Source organism: Zootermopsis nevadensis, unplaced genomic scaffold, assembly GCF_977971745.1.
Source record: "Zootermopsis nevadensis isolate Lab colony 2312 unplaced genomic scaffold, Znev_1.0 Znev_ptg000020l, whole genome shotgun sequence".
In the NCBI taxonomy this organism is placed as follows: Eukaryota; Metazoa; Arthropoda; class Insecta; order Blattodea; family Termopsidae; genus Zootermopsis; species Zootermopsis nevadensis.
Window position 1 is genome coordinate 1,451,580 of NW_028259152.1, and position 17,879 is coordinate 1,469,458.

At 37.5% G+C, this 17,879-nt stretch overlaps 1 protein-coding gene across 7 annotated transcripts in view; it reads right to left on the bottom strand.

Moving 5' to 3' along the window:
• LOC110829531 (discoidin domain-containing receptor 2) overlaps window positions 1-17,879 on the bottom strand; it is a 349,423-nt gene that overhangs the window by 66,376 nt on the left and 265,168 nt on the right. For all 7 annotated transcript variants that reach the window (XM_087351864.1, XM_087351862.1, XM_087351863.1 and 4 more), the window contains one exon: window positions 12,554-12,701. In XM_087351864.1, coding sequence (XP_087207990.1) covers window positions 12,554-12,701 — 148 coding nt within the window. The remainder of the gene's footprint in view (window positions 1-12,553; window positions 12,702-17,879) is intronic.

The following is a 17,879-nucleotide window of genomic DNA, read 5'->3' on the forward strand; positions in this document are numbered from 1 at the left end:
CCAATCGTAATACCACACACTCACTGCCTAAACGAAGTACACAGTTCATTATAACATAACCGAATTCCTTCAATGATACTAGTTTAAAGACGCTCCTTATTTTTACTTCAAGATTTATCAGGGAACGTTAAGTAATTCTTGCCCTTTTCGTACCAGAGACACTGCGTGCGACCAATTTCACTGCAATTTCTTTGGTAAAGAAGATATGAATACTTTGAAGGGATATTTTCTGCTTGAGTGGTGGCCACCCTCGTTCCAAGGCAGGGTGTACAGATGCTTCTATATCGTGCAGTACATCTGTCTCCCCACTCCCGTCTCTCACCCAAAGGGTAGGTCGGGGGCTGGCGTAATGATGATGCACTGCTCCAGCATTCACGCGGATACGGACGGGCCTATTTTGGGGGCTGTGATATGACTTGGCATCTGCGCGGTGTTCTATGATCGTCAGCTTCCTCCCAGGCAGATTTAACGCTTATGTAAATTCATTAGATATTTATTAGGCCAACATAGGTTAATATAAACCTGCCTTCAGGCCAAATACTCGAACGTTTTCACTCATAAAAAACTATAAAAATTCCAAATAACTATAATTAATAATACAGTCACCTTAAGAACTCTTACTTCGCTATTCTACATCCGATGTCGCTAATAGAAGCGCAAGATATTACTTTAAGTAGGCCAGGGCCGATTCCTTTCACATCTTCGCATCATAATTAATAATCATCCTACCATTCGACGAAATATAACGAACCTTTAGAAGCATCTTAAAGGAAAACAGTAATCGATCAATAAATTAGCATTATCGCATGACGTCATAAAATATGTAAGTTTATGTTCAGTGTACACCTACAATATGAAATGCAGTGAAAAGTTAAAGGATTACGTTGGAAAATGATAGTTAAAGCAAGTCATTTTCAAACAACAAAAAGGTGAAATTAAAATATTACAAATGACGATAAGAAACAAATGAATAAATATTATTTTGACAAAATTAACACGCGGATGGACATTAAGACTTACTTACTCCTGATGACACGCAAACCATTCCAGCGGACGGAACATATTAATATATTCTAACAAGCTGAATAAAAAGGTTTGGCTAGAAATTGTCTTACAGTTCCACAGTATTTCCATGAAGAGCTATAAGATCTGAGTGCCCCATTCTTACTCATTGCCTTTATACGCATTACACCAACTTTCATTCTAAGTTCTTACTGTACTCCAGAATCAGCATATAAGGGAATGTGATGATAAAAATGAAGTTACTATTTCAGTTTGTTACAAGGAAGTGGAAGTATTTGAACTTGTTTCATATGTCGGATTAAGATTGTCATCGCATGAAGCAGTATACAGAAAATGAGTTGAAGATTATTTTATTGCGAATCGCAAATTATTAAAAGCTTTGAAAACGCAGTCGTAAACTACTTAAAGCAAGGCAAATCTCGTTGGCAGAACGGATATAAATACAAAGCCTACAATATTACGAGTGTCCCTCACTACATTTAGTATATTCATACATTCATCATTTATTACGTAATTTACCATATGATTTTCATTAGACCTATGACATTCCTAGCGCCTGTGTTCCATAAAATTTCTTCACTCTTTCAAAAACGGGAGTTTCTATTACTACAGACTGAAAGTTCAATTTTTCCACCTGCTTTTAAACTCTGGTATATATTCGTGGAATTACACTTCCTAAATGAGATTTTATTTCTAGCAAAGGGACATGCATTTTAAAACCGCAGGAATTGTCTATTTATTATCGTGGCAAATATTTTATATTTTTTACCACGGCTAGTTCTCTGCTGTTTCTTCTATAATAAATTGTTTTAAATACCCACATAAAAGTCGTTTCTTTTTCCTTCTCTTAATTTCCAGCCGTTTGTAAAACAAAAAAAGAGCTAGACGTTGCTCTGCTTCGCCAGGAACTTTTTTAATGTCACAAGTGCGAGAGGATTTTCGCATAGGCTTACCGAGGATTAAACGAAAAACAAACAGCTTATTTGCCAACATTCAAAAAGGCCCTTATACAAATATTATGTGACGTTTTCCTATCCGAACGGACTTGGGCCTTCGTAAGAATATTAAAAAGCCATAAAGCAAACAGGTCTGAAGTGCACTGTGCTTAACATTGTTGCTGCTTAGGAATAACAAAACATGAACATGAAATGTTTTTGAACGGATAGATAAAATCAGCTTAAACCACTTAGTTTGAAACAAAATTTGCTTACTGTTAAAACCATGGTTGCCATAGGCCTCAAAACTTCGCAAAACATTGTCCCTGATAACTTAATATTTGTTTAGCTTGTCAAAAACTCCTCTGCCTAATAAAAAACCGAATGTTCGTTGCTGTATTTTTCGAACACTGACCTCTATCCTATATTACATCAAACCAGTCCACTACCTCATTGCCTATTTCTGTAAGATTCATTTTAATCGTATTTATCCACCTACATTTAGGTTTAGTCTTTCAGTTGTTCGAAAAAAATTTACGCACATATAGACCTATAGGCGCTATAATTATATCAATAGGCAGTCTAACCGGACAGCTTATAGTGTTTAAGCCAGTAAAACCCAGGAAATTAAATCTAATTCTGAAGCCATAATATTTATATTTTTTAAAACCTAAAACTCCGAATATTTAGTTTCCATTAAGAGAATTTCCTACGTGCTTTTATTTATATTCTTACTCGGTAGTGGTAAATTTTAAACTAAAGTGGAATTCAGACCAGTCGCTTCAAAGCGCTGAAAACGACTTGAAAGCAAAATTATAAGTTTTCCAATGAACACCACAAAATGTAGCAGAATTCTTAACTGCCGTACAGAAATTACATAATGATAAGAATGAATGTTACACATTTCTGACTTGAGAAACACAATCGGATTTCCCAAAAAAAATTTTTGACGAATACCTAACAAAAACTGAAGGGAAAAAATAATTACAAAGCAATAAATATCTGCGAAACCAATGAACCAATTCTGTAGAGCTAAGGGTCGCTCAGGTAGTCAAGAGTTTTCACACATGTTATGAAAGCAAAATTTCATTGCCGTAATCACAAGACCTCATCCTTGGTCCCTATTTAAAACCAAACGAATCCATTCCGCCCCCAAAACCTTACTCAATTAAATACGCGTCAATATAATTTTCATTTCCACAATTACGTCCAACTCAAACGGGCTTACGGGTGTAGGAATCTTACCTAATCCACACAAACATTTCTCGGGCTATTCTCTTTCTTCTAAAAGACTATCTGTTTAACATTTTCGATATAAAATATTTAGTAATTTTATTGTTTTGCTTGTCATAGGTATAAAAACTTCAGTACCTTTACAAAGAACAGCATAATCGTTGGTATAAATTCTTTGCCTGAGTTATGTATAGTTTCTAAGCATTCATCCATGACTATAAAGGTTTCTATAACAACATTGCAGGGAAAAAATATAAAAGTATGTTTACAATGCTATAAACTCCAGCACATACAAGAAGCTCGTAACTACAAGTGTTTTCATGACTGTATATTGCGTACTTGTTCACATAAAATACAACTTAATATGACCGCCTCCCTTATAAATTTCCAGCCTACATTTACAAACGAATTTGTGAATAGTACCAGAACTTTATATAAATAAATTACTAATTTCGATAAAGTCCAAAACAACGATGTGATAAACTGGGCACATATTTCACTCTTCCTTTTAACGTTACAACTGAAAATATATAATTGCGGAAAATGTCAGAATACGAGTGCAAATTTGACCAGTTGGAGCTCTCCAACTGTAAGAGATACATGGCGTCTGTGTTAATATCACACAGCATACTGCAGACTCGCGGTGGGGAGGACGGAACACCCGTAATCAAGTAAATGGACGACTTCGCAGAAGTTCACATCAGGGCTGCAGAAATTCCTCTTTTGCTAATAGAGTAAACAAGAGCTTGGTACGAGGATGCAACGTAGCATGTGTCTAAGAGACAGTTATGCAGTGACCCTACTCCATTCAACTCACACGCTTCAAACTAAACGCACAAAAAATATGTACCAGCAAGAATATGAACGATGCCGACTACTTCATAATAAAACTCAACATCACGACTTCATTTCATGAGGAAAAGATTTTGTAGTGTGTCTGATTAAATGAAATGCTTGATAGCTCTGAAGGTTAGAAATAGACTCCGTTCCACCGACACACACAAACAAACTTATAGTTTCTTACAAGTGCTGAGCACACATCGAAACCCTTCGCCAACCGCACATTCAAGCTAGAAAATTGATATTTTTTATTCCGTCTCTTTTATTTTTACTCGTTCTGTCTACTTTTTCCCCCTTCTATTTGAAGGGTACACGAGTAGACACCGAACAACATTTCATCATGAAACTGCTGTTTGCGGATCAGACTTGTAAAAGGTACAGTTGCACTTGGCATGATCATTATTTCCTTTCTTTCATCTGTTACGCGGAGGTCGGGGGGTGAGACAACAATTAACATCGAAACTGACGTCTCTAGTCACTTATTCTGAGGGGTTAACAAAGTTTTTTTGTTTTTTTTGTTTTTTTTTCTGTGTTCTGTCTGACGACAGGTCCATATGAACAGGATCCTTCCATCCTTTTCTCGGACTGGGACCTGTTCATATACGTTCTTGGCAGATGATCCAGAAGTGGTTTGCCATTGCCTTCTTCTGTGTGTGAATGGAGTAATTGTTGGGATGCCACGGAGAAACCGCGGAAGCCCCCGGAGGAAAACTCCGTGCTGCCTAGACCACGGCCTTGCCCAACACAAGTTATAAATTCGGGCACCGCCGGGAATCGAACCCGAGACCCCAGGATTACAAGGCCAACGTTCTAACCGCTAGACCACCGTGGCGGTTTAACAAAGTATACGGGGAAAAATGTGGGCTCTGCAATTATATACAGAAACCACCTGAAACAGGAGTCTAGTTTGGTCGTCGCTCATGATGAGCCATGAAATGAAGACAGAGACTCTGAAATTCTGATGGGGAGACCTCTAGAAGAAAGTGCACTTGGAAAACAGAGAAGAAGACGTGAGGTTAACATTAAATTGGATAACAGAGGGCAAGTATTTGAATATGGGCGGTTGATGGAAAATTTATCTCGCCCCTTTCAGGTTAAGACGTTCTATTCTCTTTGATGTATGGTCAGTTATTAGGCGAGATTTCAGGTTCTCATGGCTGCGAGTATGTTGATTTCTATGATGTTGATAAGTGCAGTCTGGTAGAAGTTTAACGGCGTTTCGGAGGTACTTTACTCCGTCATTAGGACGATGTTCTGATGATGGAAGCAGCAAGTACCTCTTTATAACATATCTGTAGATGATAATACGTATATTTAACTAAAACCTTTCTCAGGAATTGTTACTGTCGCTTAGCTACGACATTCCAGCGTCGAAATACTAGTGTCAAATGCTAAAACTAAAGCAATTCTTCAGTATATGCTTCTTAATAGTTATAAATAATAATGTTTTCAACCGCCTCAACTTTTAATAGAACAAAACCTTGTCTTCTCCGATACTGTCGTCAGCTTGAAGCATACTTATGAATTCCGGTTAGAAAATTACATTTCAATGCCAATGGAAAGTTCTGCTTTCATAATCTCGCGTCGAAATCCTACTAAAGACTTGCTTACAATGGCTTTCTTACTAGAGATCTAAATACTGCAGCTAAAATGGGTGTAACAACAGTTCGCTAACGATCTCCCGCAGAACACAGCCAGTCTTCGTCTGTTAGTCGCTGGAATTAATTTACTCTCATATTAAAATCAACGCACTATAATTAATATAAATTTATGGATAAGGATATTCTGTAGGAATGAAACCATTGTGTTTTAATACCAAGTTCATCAACATCTGCGCTTGTAACAACCAACCCTCTTAAAGAAGGAAGATGCAACAGACAGGTGTCATCTTCAGTGCATCACACAACAAGAACACAGATTGCAGCCATTAGGAGCTTAATATCAAAACGGGCATCTTATTATTGCCAACATTAAGACCTGTCCCTCTGCACCAGTTACTAGAACAATGTTACAATAAAACTAATTTATGGGATAAAACATAAGAAAATCGTAGAAAGTGTCTTTGAAACTACTGGATGTAAAATCATTCGTTCAGCATTAAGTTCACTGTCTTGTAAATCCTTCAAATACGACTGTTTCGATAAATCCGAAATATAAAAACTATAATATTTTAGAAATCAGGAAGGAATTTGATTGTAGATGGGTGGATAATATTAACAGTGATCTTAAAAGACGTAAGCTGTAAGAGGGTGTCCAACTGGCTCAGAATGGGGTCGAACACTAAAATGTACCGTAACGAACTTCGGATTCTCCAAAGTACGGGAACTTTGTTTATTGACTAAGACGGAATTATTCAGAGACGAGGGAAACACAAACCTACAACATTCCATATTCTCAAGGCTTTTGATCCTTGCTTCCGTAACACGCTGTTTTTCTGAGGTGGGATGTTGGCCCCTTGCCGAACCTCTAACCTGGAGGACTACCCCCTTGTTGGTTGTCCGTCACTTTTTAAGCAATATACTCACACCTATATGGAGGCCTTCTCCTTCATTTGAAAGCTGAGGACGCGCTCTGTCGTGGTGCAGATGTACATAATGAACTGCACAATGAAGAACATCATAATTTGTGATCTTCACCAAATTTTATTACTGTGGTCAAATCAAGGAAGATGAAATGAGAAGGGCGTGAAGAAAGCACGAGGGAAATGACGGATAAGTACAAAATGTTGGCTGGAAGCCCTGAAAGGAAGGGGCCATCAGAAGACCTAGGCCTAGGTGGGAGGATAATATTAAAACGGATCTTAACGACGTCGGGTTTGGGGTTATGGACTGGATTAATCTGACTGAGGATATCTCAGGGTAGGGACAAGTGATGGGCTCTTGTAAATAAGGTAATGGACCTTCAGGTTCCATACACAATAATGGCGGTCCTTATATACTTCAAGAAACGCTTAAACTGATGTGTACTGAACGCGCGCGAATATGTTTGTAGTCAACGAATGAGATGAACGTTCTTTTTTCATTAGTGACAATGTTTCAACAGCCTAGTCTACATGTACGAGTGCCAACTTCAGCTTTATGGAACAAGTTTCAGGAGCCCAAACCCATACATGCCACCACACAAAGGGATTTTATTCCAACTCTTGAGTCCTTTCTTCGTGAAGAGCGATTTACTAGAGTAAAGGGATCATTGATAGTAATGGACCAAACGACAGGAGCACAATTCCTCTCTTTTCTCTCTCCTTTGCAGCACTTTTTGTTTGAAGAAAAAAAAGTATAGGTCGGGAATGAAACAAGGGTATTAAAGTAATGCATCCATTAGTTTTAGGGGTTAAAAGGTTATACGTTATAACCAATGTTAAACCGGACATATTCTGCATCGACTATGCATTTAGATCTCTCCCCTTCTATTCAGAATCCATTTTAAATCCCCGTTTAAGTCCCATGGGGCATAATCCTACTTCTCGACAGAGAAACAGCGTTGTCAGAAATGTGTTTCGTACAGTTAAACAGAGAGAAGGGTTAGCGCCCACGGTGACCGTAATATTAACGGATAACTATGAAGGAATACTTAATCGTAAGTTAGAACGATGGTTCTATCTGAAAATCTTTACAATCATTGACAGAAACAAATGACTAAAAATAGTTTCGGTTATGAACTGTTCACTACAGCAAGGCACAAATGTGACTTATTATTAACACAGCACAATAGGTGAAATAAATGTTAATTGCGAAATTTTGTCAAAAATTTGGAACTAGAAGTGTGTGATGTTATGAACAATATGACGTCAGAATGAATACGAAATTTTAATACGAAGGATTTATTAGTAACTTACAAGTAATCCATACTTTGCCTAATAGTACTCAGAAAAATGTTCATCACCATTAACGCAGATAATGTTTCTTCAGATGAAATCTGTCAAGCCTCTATCCTTAGATCATAGAATGTAAGCACAGGAAATTAAAACTCTGGTATCTATCAACTATTTTAGGAGGGGAAATTTTAAACAGCTAACATTCCTGGTGTTAATTGTACTGTATTAAATCCTCCATGGTTTAGTTTTCAGCTTAAATTTGAGGTAAATATATTTTTAAACAGATAGACAAGTGCCAAAGTGTAATTTAAGTGCTATTGCAGACTTTTAGTCGGAGTCATTAAGTTCTTTCGACCGATAGATCGGCAAGTCATTTTGAAATTTCATTTTCTCACGTCGGTGAGTATGATAAAGTGATTGGCTGTCATTAGGTCTATAATGCCAAATGCTTCATAATTTAATTTATGATGAGTGGCGACTGCTGAAGTCAAACTTGGAATCTCCTTGAAACAGGTTAGTAATACAGTGATGTTTACATGAAGATGGCAGTAAATCCAACAGCCGAAACGTGTTTATAAAATATACCTCATTCATAGACAATATCCAACCTAATACTGATATTTTGAGCAGCAGGTTATGTCACAGACAACTTCGCTTCGTCGCTTACAAGAATAAGACGCCTCAGCTACGATTTCCAGAGCGAGGAAACAGAAACAAATTCTGAGGCAGAAGCATTGCTGTGCCCCTAGAATGTTTATTAGCGCAGTGCAATTTGAAAACAATGGGCACCGGGGAGAGGGGGGAAGGTGATACATCAGTTGCGAATGTAACTGACCTCCCAAACGTGAGGGCTGCGGTGAGAGAACGAGGTTCCCTGGGGCATAAAGCCCCAGATGTCAAGACGTGGAGGGATTCCTGTATGACGTGTGAGTGAGGGAGACAGCCAAGTGTGTTGGCTCGATTATTCGTGACCAAACTCTAGATGTTTCCCCCGGGCGTCTAGGTTTAAGCCATTCCTACAGGCAACAAACTGTAGAAAATATGTTGTAAACTGCAGTATGGTTCCAATTGAATTCTTCGATCTAACATAACAGCAGAATGTGTCATAATAATAACCTTCAAAAAGTGTATTATGTGCTGGGATCGAACACAGGATTATTTCAGACCAAACTCTAGAACTCTGGAGAACGAAACACTTCCAGTTGTTCCTTCAGGACGAGCAGTTGAATACCCCAGTAAGATAGACCGTTGTTGCGCTGAATCGAGTCATTTGGTAATGTGATGGAATAAAACAGACTACTGGTGTCTAGTCAAAGAGAAAAATGAAACGCGGGCGAAGCAAAGAGCAAACGGTGACTGGTCGGCCGGTAGCTACAGCCACCCGTAGGCACACACTGTTTCAACATACGTGAAACAGAAGCAGCACCAAAATCTTGTTTCAATATTGACCTCCCCGCTGTTAGACGCCGTCAGACTTGCAGCATGACGGCTTCATTTCCAGTGGCGGATTAAATATACTGTACTCGAAAAGAACGTCGACTTCTTAACCCATTCATGCGCCACTCTATTCGACGACGTCACAACAAGTCTGTCTGTCGTTGAGCAGAAAAAAAAGGCGTAATTAAAACAATATTCCATCCTTCTGTTGACAGAGAATGTACAAATATATTTTTCAACACGTTTGACGTAATAAAACACAATGTTAGGTATTGTTCAGGAACGCTACGTGACGAAATCCGTCCAACGGTTCTCGAGTTATAAGATGGAACAGCATAAGAAACCCTTTAATATCATTATGTCTGTAAGACTTGTAACAAAAAAATATTTTTGGCATGAAGCGTATCTTATATTTCTCTGTAAATTTTGTCTGAAGAATTTTTCACTCCGATATATATTTAGCGAACACTTTCGAGACATGGGCAGAAAATCATGTATAAATTCAAGTTAATTTTGTTAGATTTTAACTGTAACATGAATATGTGAACAAATATTAGTAAAAATCTCCAATATAACATTTCATGAAAATTTGTTTAGCGATTCTAGAGTTCTTACATTGCAAACGAATGGACTTTAGTATAAACATGGCGACTGTAATAGGTGAGCTCTGTAGCTATGCAATGGAACGTGAATTACTGACAATTCTTGAAACTGTATTGTCTGGATTTCTTCATCTACACTTGTATATAAAGTGCACCCGTATGTTTCCAGCAAAAATATCCATGACAGACTAGCAATTGACATTAATTATAGCCAGCTGTACGTACTTATTGTTGCTTTTCTGTGTCATATATTATTTTAAAAATTTAAAAATTCGGGTACAGAGAAATGACAAATTCTTATTTATATGAAGGGAAATCTTAATCCAGTATTTCATTTACTCAAGTCTGTACGGTATTATTTGCCAATCTTGGTTATAAAAACCACAGTTTTTACGTGAGTGCGATGCCGTGAATTAAAGTAGAACTGAAGTTGGGTCGTTAAACGTAAAAAACTAAACGTTTTCTCACTGTACAGAAAAGTGATATGAAAAGGCAAGTAACCATATAACATGTTGATTCTGCTTTGTTTACACACAATGGTCAGGACTGGTGTACTAATGTGCAAAGTCTACAGACAAAAACAATGGTCTTTCATATATTTCCTTAAAACACCCAATTCTGAAACGACTAAATATTTCCCATGGCAGTAAAAATGAAAATGTTTGTTCTGTGGCAAAGATTCTTTTTAAAGAAACTTTGTTGAAAGCTACGTTTCTTCTGCAAAGAAAATAAATGGGGTAACAATTTTTTTTTATCTTCTGGATGTACAAAACAGACTGAGTTTTCGAAAGTATTAAAACATATATCATCTAACACTGTCATCATCTGCACGGTATCGTGAGACCACTATCTGTGGAACTGGGCCACTAACAGGCCCAATGCCTATCCTCAGATGATACATGAATAGATATGGAGCAGCGGTTGAATGATACTGACAGGGGTCAACACTGACCGGAGCATGAACCCGGTCCTCCTCAGTCAGAAGCCAGATACTAACAACCTCAGCTGTGTCATGACATGTGTTTTACCTTCAACCAAATGGTTCTGCAGTTTATTTAAATTAATATCACAGTATGCTGCTGGTACCATTTACTTCTATCGTGTTTTAGATGTATTCGTCGATGTACCATCCAAAAAATTCGCATATGATAAAATCATAGCCCTATTATAAATTATCCAATAACGCTCTACGTTCGTACTCGTAATTAAACATATGGAACGGTTCAGATGTTCGTTTACTCTGTGCTAATGAGTCAACTGAACTTCGTACACATGGAGTCTAATATCAGCCTACACACAATACATCATTCAGTTACAATTATAATCAAAGGGCAGTGTGCTACATCTTAAACAATCGATTATTTTCCAACGTACTGAAAATTACAATTTGGTTGAATATTTAGGAAGATATGACCAATAAAACAAAATCAATCAAATGTGGAAAAGGGGTTGTATGAATTTAAAAAATGCAATCTATGGTTGCACATGCTCGTACGAAACTGTTGGTATATTAATGTCGCAATCACAGTACGCAGAGCAAGACAGACACGAAAGTTCCACAAGGTTACAGTTTAGGTGCAAATTTGAATACAGAAAGAATTCTTTGGTACCAAACACACAACCAAGAAAACCATATTTTTTGCCAATAAACGCTACAGTAATCTAATATAATCGTAAGTAATCCGATATAATTACATGTTTGTCATTACACTCATCTTCTTCGCCTAGATATTCACTGTGTCGAATCACATAATTTATATTTGGAGAAATCATTCATCAAAGGTTTCCTCTTGTCCCTAAACAAATTCGTTCCTTTGTGTATTAAGTTTTCAAACTCATAACTAAAAGTAATCTAAATTATTCACTTGGTTCTGTATTTTTATTAATGTATTTAAAAGTGACACTCTAGGTACTTCACCTATAAAACCCAGTTAAACTATAAGTCCGAGGTCATTCGTATAAACACGTAACCAACCTGTTGATATTGTAGGCTGCATATTTCTTCGTTGCCTGGATCATTCACGCAATCACTACGACATTCTTCTTCACTTACATCAAACCTAACATTATTACCAATTCACTTATGTCAGTAATTTCTGCGCGTTCTTCCTCACTATACCTGTATTTATTAGAAAAACAACCAAATTTTAAAAGTCACTTTTCGTAAGACGCCATGAAAGCATGATACTACCCGATTCGAATCATGTTAACAATATTATTAATAATTATTTTAAGGAATTATATTGACTAATACGGTAACCTGACATAATTTCTGTAAGTATCGATCCACTGTCTTCCAATTCCAGTCTAGTGCTGCCCTCTATAACAACTTCTGGAAGCCAAAATATTCAATTCAAGTCTTCCGCTGTCCTCTAGAACAACTGCGAAGTGCAAGTAATTTTATAACATGTCAGTCTAAGAAACGAAAGATTTATTTTCAATTCTAGTCTACTGCTGCTCCTATAAAAACATTTCGAAGTGAAAATAATTTTATAATATTATGTTAACTGAAAAAACGTGGTTGTGGGCCATATCGGAAATGACGCGGAGTGGAAATGCCATATCGTTTAACTTACGTAAAATACATTTGAAAGGGGTAAAAGGATTCACCACATACCAAAATACCTAATGTAAACGCTCAAAGTATGACAATTAATAGGGAGACTTACGTTCCCAAGGACAGCCATACAGCTCCACCCTCATACACACTGTCCTCGTGTGAAGACTGTAGGGGATGAATCGAACTCTACTGGCTACAAACGGTAGTTCCAGCTCCTGGCGAACCACTAAGTAGGTGTTGGTGTTTCCTGACAGGACCTGAAACAAACACACATCATCAGACACAACACCAACTTTGCTAATTGCGTCCGTAGGTTGGTTGAAGATTTAGGCAGTGTTCCTCCGAAAGAATATTACCCACTTGCATGACCAAGTGGCGTCAGAGCCGAGATCGATGTAGACAACTTTGATGTTGTCGGACCACTATAAAATGTGTACAGTTACTGACTCTTCACAACAGGTGGGCATCTACCGCCATCATACTGGGTTAGACCTAGTGGGCCGGGCGAACTCATCAATATATTTGTGTGCAAAGATGTTTCCACTGCTCAGGACGTGGACTGGACCGTAAGTACATAAGCCCATTTTCTGCTACTCACATGACGAAAAGTTGCCTCGCACAGAAGACGGACAGTCCGGGATTTTAAAATTAACCCGATAACTGGAGCTGTGAGAAATTTACTTCACGGTAATGATTTATATATTCCTGATTACATAATTATTTTTGTACTTTAATATACTATAACCTGTCACGTTTATAATCTAAAATTATTTTACTTATACTTGCATTTTCGTTTCATAACTTTTGTCATTATATTGTCGACTGAACTATCGATACTAAGTAATTTTTAAATCCAACATTAATATGAAACTCCAAATAATACTTAATTTAATTTAAAGTGTCTGTAATATAGTGTGAACAAACCAACAACTATTAACACTATAATGGACACTATTGCCATACTCGTTTCGACCTCAAGAGGTCATCGTCAGTGGCATCAGGGAAATTAATACATTTAGTCAAATGGTTCGAGCAAATTTCATAATTCACAAGATGACTGCACTAGATGCTGTTATTCTGTGAATAGTCATCTTGTCAATTACCTTTTATTTTAATTATGAAATTTGCTCGAACCATTTGACGGTATGTATTAATTTCCCTGATGCCACTGATGAAGACCTCTTGAGGTCGAAACGCGTATGGCAATAGTGTCCACTATAGTGTTAATAGTTGTTGGTTTGTTCACTCTATATTCTAATACACTACACGGTATGCAAAGTTTTAAGATTAAAGTGTCTGTAATTCATAATTTCTTAATATTTCATTGCCAGCACAGATGTGAGTGCTTCCAGTTTGGCTGGCCGAATTTTTATTACCGCGTATTCACATACGGCAGGGTGTCCAAATGTTTTCTTTTCTCGAGCCAAGAATAGTTTTTCCGTTACACCGAAGGAAAAAAAACTCTTGGCACTTTTTTTAAACCTAACAGAAACTGTCTACATCTTTAAGAATACTTATTCAGTAATGACATATTACCATATTATATGCTAATATATAATTTATATTTTAATGTGCACAAATTGCTATAGAGTTGCTTATGTCTTCAAAATGTCTTCTGCAACTTCTTGTATGCGACTCAATATTTGCCCGGAAAACTTACATTTTTCGGCAGAGTTTTAAAGACAATATTATGTGCGGCACTTACACGTAAAGCAGCAGACGAGATACGAATCACGATACCTAAACAGCTGTGGCTCGTTGATTCTGCAGTAAACACACGAAAAGAACCACTGATAGAACATCAGTTGTGATGTGCCAGCAGCCTATCTGATGAAACTCTTCGTGTTTCTCTGACTTCAAACCCGACACATCACTTCAGCAAATGTTGGTAATAAATACGAAGAGCTACCGCAGACTTTGTTTTGTAACATAAACAAACAAAAAAAACGCATTTTAATTTTAAATCAGGCACATTTGTGGATGGTATAAAGCAAACTTATCCTTTTCAGAATCTGATACGCTACTCGTATATTTGTCTCGATTTTCCATTATTGTTGCCGACTTCGGTAGATGTAAAGCTGAAGTTGAATTTTGGTTCCTCAAATCATTAATTCTAATCAGATGTTCTGATTCTCAACAGACTTAACAACGATAATGTTATGCTTCGTCAAACAAGAAAGATGGCAGATCATCTGTGAATGCACATGCCTGTCAGAGAGAGTTTATTCGTGTCCGTAATTTTAATTAACTACAGCAGTGATATTAAAATGTCAGATATACTTTTATGACACCACATTCTTCTGGTCATACAGAATGTTTCAGTAAACGGGATCAAGTTTCAGAGAGATTATAGAAGTGCATGAATATGATTTTTTTAAAAGTAGCATGAACGACGCGTATGATACTAATTTTTGTCGAAAACGTTTCGACTGTCACACAGATGCGTGTGTCTCTGAACACAATGCTTTCAGAAAGACAGAATTATGAAGCGTACAGACACGATAACCCTCAACATGCAACAGGATCTTTGGAAGTCACTTACAGAGAAACTTAATTACCGGATTCTTTGCATTCTCAAAAATTTCCACTGTCATGTGGACGGATACATGTGTGAACTTTGGAAAGGAAGCCAGAGAAAGTTATAAAATCTATGAGAAAGTAACCCTGCCACCTCTACCACACAGCATACCCACGAGAATACGTCACTAAAACAGAGTCTTAAAATCTTAATCGGCACTAACTTAATGTGTGTCCTGAACGTAATAAGTATCTCTTAACACAGCTTAAATTATATAGTCACGTAACACATCATTTCCAAAAATTCACGTAGTATTGGTGTAATTCCATTTACTAACGAAAATCGTTAATTTTTAGTGTTGGATTACACTCTTGTAAATTTTAACCCATCAGTGCAACATTAACCTCACACTTGAAACGAAATGTTTTCACAACATGAAACATTTGTAGTTCCAGACGCCATTGTATTTGAGCCCACTTCATGTCGTGAGCCCAAAAAACAGTGACAATAATCAACTATGCGACTGGAATGGAACTTCTGTTCAGTAATGCAGATAACGTCATTTTCTAACAAAACGCAATTAGAACATACAGCTGACAGCGATTACACTGGCCGTCCGCGTAATAAAGCATAAGCACCTGACTTCAATACAACTCCATTTACATAACTGAACCAAACACCAGAACCTCGACACGAGCCCCAGATGACAACAAATGGACCAAACGTTTGGGTATTTTAACCCAAATAAAGCACATTATATAACCAATTCTTTCTTTATAAGCCTTCCAGTAAATGCGATGTATAATAAATTATTATTTTTATTTATTATTTAGTGTTCTGTCTGACGACAGGTCCATATGAACAGGATCCTTCCATCCTTTTCTCGGACTGGGACCTGTTCATACACGTTCTTGGCAGATGATCCAGAAGTGGTTTGCCATTGCCTTCTTCTGTGTGTGAATGGAGTAATTGTTGGGATGCCACGGAGAAACCGGGGAAGCCCCCGGAGGAAAACTCCGTGTTGCCTAGACCACGGCCTTGCCCAACACAAGTTATAAATTCGGGCACCGCCGGGAATCGAACCCGAGACACCCCCAGGATTACAAGGCCAGCGTTCTAACCGCTAGACCACAACACATAAATTCATTCTATAGCGTGTCCACGTCAGGAAATACCAAAAGTTGAAAATACTAATCTCCCGAAGTGAATTAGCATATTTCATTGACATTGAAGATTACTATCACCCTAGAAGGGACTTCGCAGAGGAAATCGTAAATTTTTAACAAAAAATCAGTTTTTTACACGTTTTTTATGGTTGTTTCCCGAAATCAGTTTTATGAACTTCATAATCGTTCTGAAACTTGATTCCTTGTTATAAAATGGCCTGTGTGAACAAAAGAATGTGGTACCATAAAACCGCATCGGACTTGACACTTCTGGAAGGAAACATAAAATACAAATGTTACAAGTAAGATTACGTGTCTAAACAGCTGAATCAGAGAAAAAAATGTAGAAATAAAATGGAGACTAAGCTCGGTTGCCAGACCAACATGAAAAGCTCTTATAAATGACTTTCACATACAATGACTTCAAAGTCGCTCAGTGTATTCAAATTAATTCTTCTTCCATTACTTGGTTATAATCATTAGTGGTATCTACGTCACACTGAAAACATTACTGAAAGTCAACAATGTTGCCATGTTTCTGATCTTCCTGAAGAATCCTCAAATCGCTACTGTCCAAAAAGAGTTAACTGTTTTATTATGGAGATATTGTGCATTATAATATGAATCGTAAAATCGAACCTTAACACGTAAGCGCAGATATACAGACGCTTTTCAATACAGACATTCATGACACAAGACGTGAATAACAATCTTCCTGTATCTACCGGACTTTGAGCCACTGCATTACGTAATCTTGGTGGTCAATAAATCCAACAACAATGTACCTGCTAGAGCAGTGTCGCCTTTCCACGTGATCCAAGTACTCATTTATCAACCGGGCTTAGCTCTTCCTTCAGAACTGTATAAACTCTCAGTTCTTTTATGACGCAATATCTTCAACTACAGCAAACTGTTACAAAAGACAGATGGGATGACATTCACCGCGGATTACTGAAATACCTGGATAAGCAGCATTATATCCTCACTACCAGGCTTGCCAAAATGTGCCCATATAAACGCGTTTCGGAAATTTAGATTCGTGAAACAAAGTCGCATGTTATGTGGGATTCTATTAATACAACAATATTCCATTTTCTAAGCATTATCAACATATTCGTTCATGTTTTATCTGGCATAACTCGACATTTCGTAAATTAAAGAAACGATAATGTTTAATTGTAATATGTTTTTTTAAACTAAATGACGTTACTTTATATTAAACTTAATTTTTCTGCATGAAGAAGTAATAAGGTAAATATTCATCGCCCTGGTGACGGAGGCAGTATGACCTCAGAAACGTTGGTAAACATCGACCAGACTACACAGCGCAACAACCCAGAAGACAGAAATCTTCATAGCGTAGATAACTTAGAAAGAATCGCCCTGATGACGGAGGCAGTATGACCTCTGAAACGTTGTTAAACATCAACGAGGCTACACAGCGCAACACCCCAGAAGACAGAAATCTTCAAACTCAATCGCCCTGATGACGGAGGCAGTATGACCTCTGAAACGTTGGTTAACATCGACCAGACTACACACCGCAACAACCCAGAAGACAGAAATCTTCATATTCATCGACCTGATGACGGAGGCAGTATGACCTCTGAAACGTTGATTAACATCGACCAGTCTACACAGCGCAACAACCCAGAAGTCAGAAATCTTCAAACTCACCGCTGTGAAAACCTCAAATCTTACATAAAAAGGTAAATTTATCCCTGGCACACATGTGAGCTACATATGTTGTT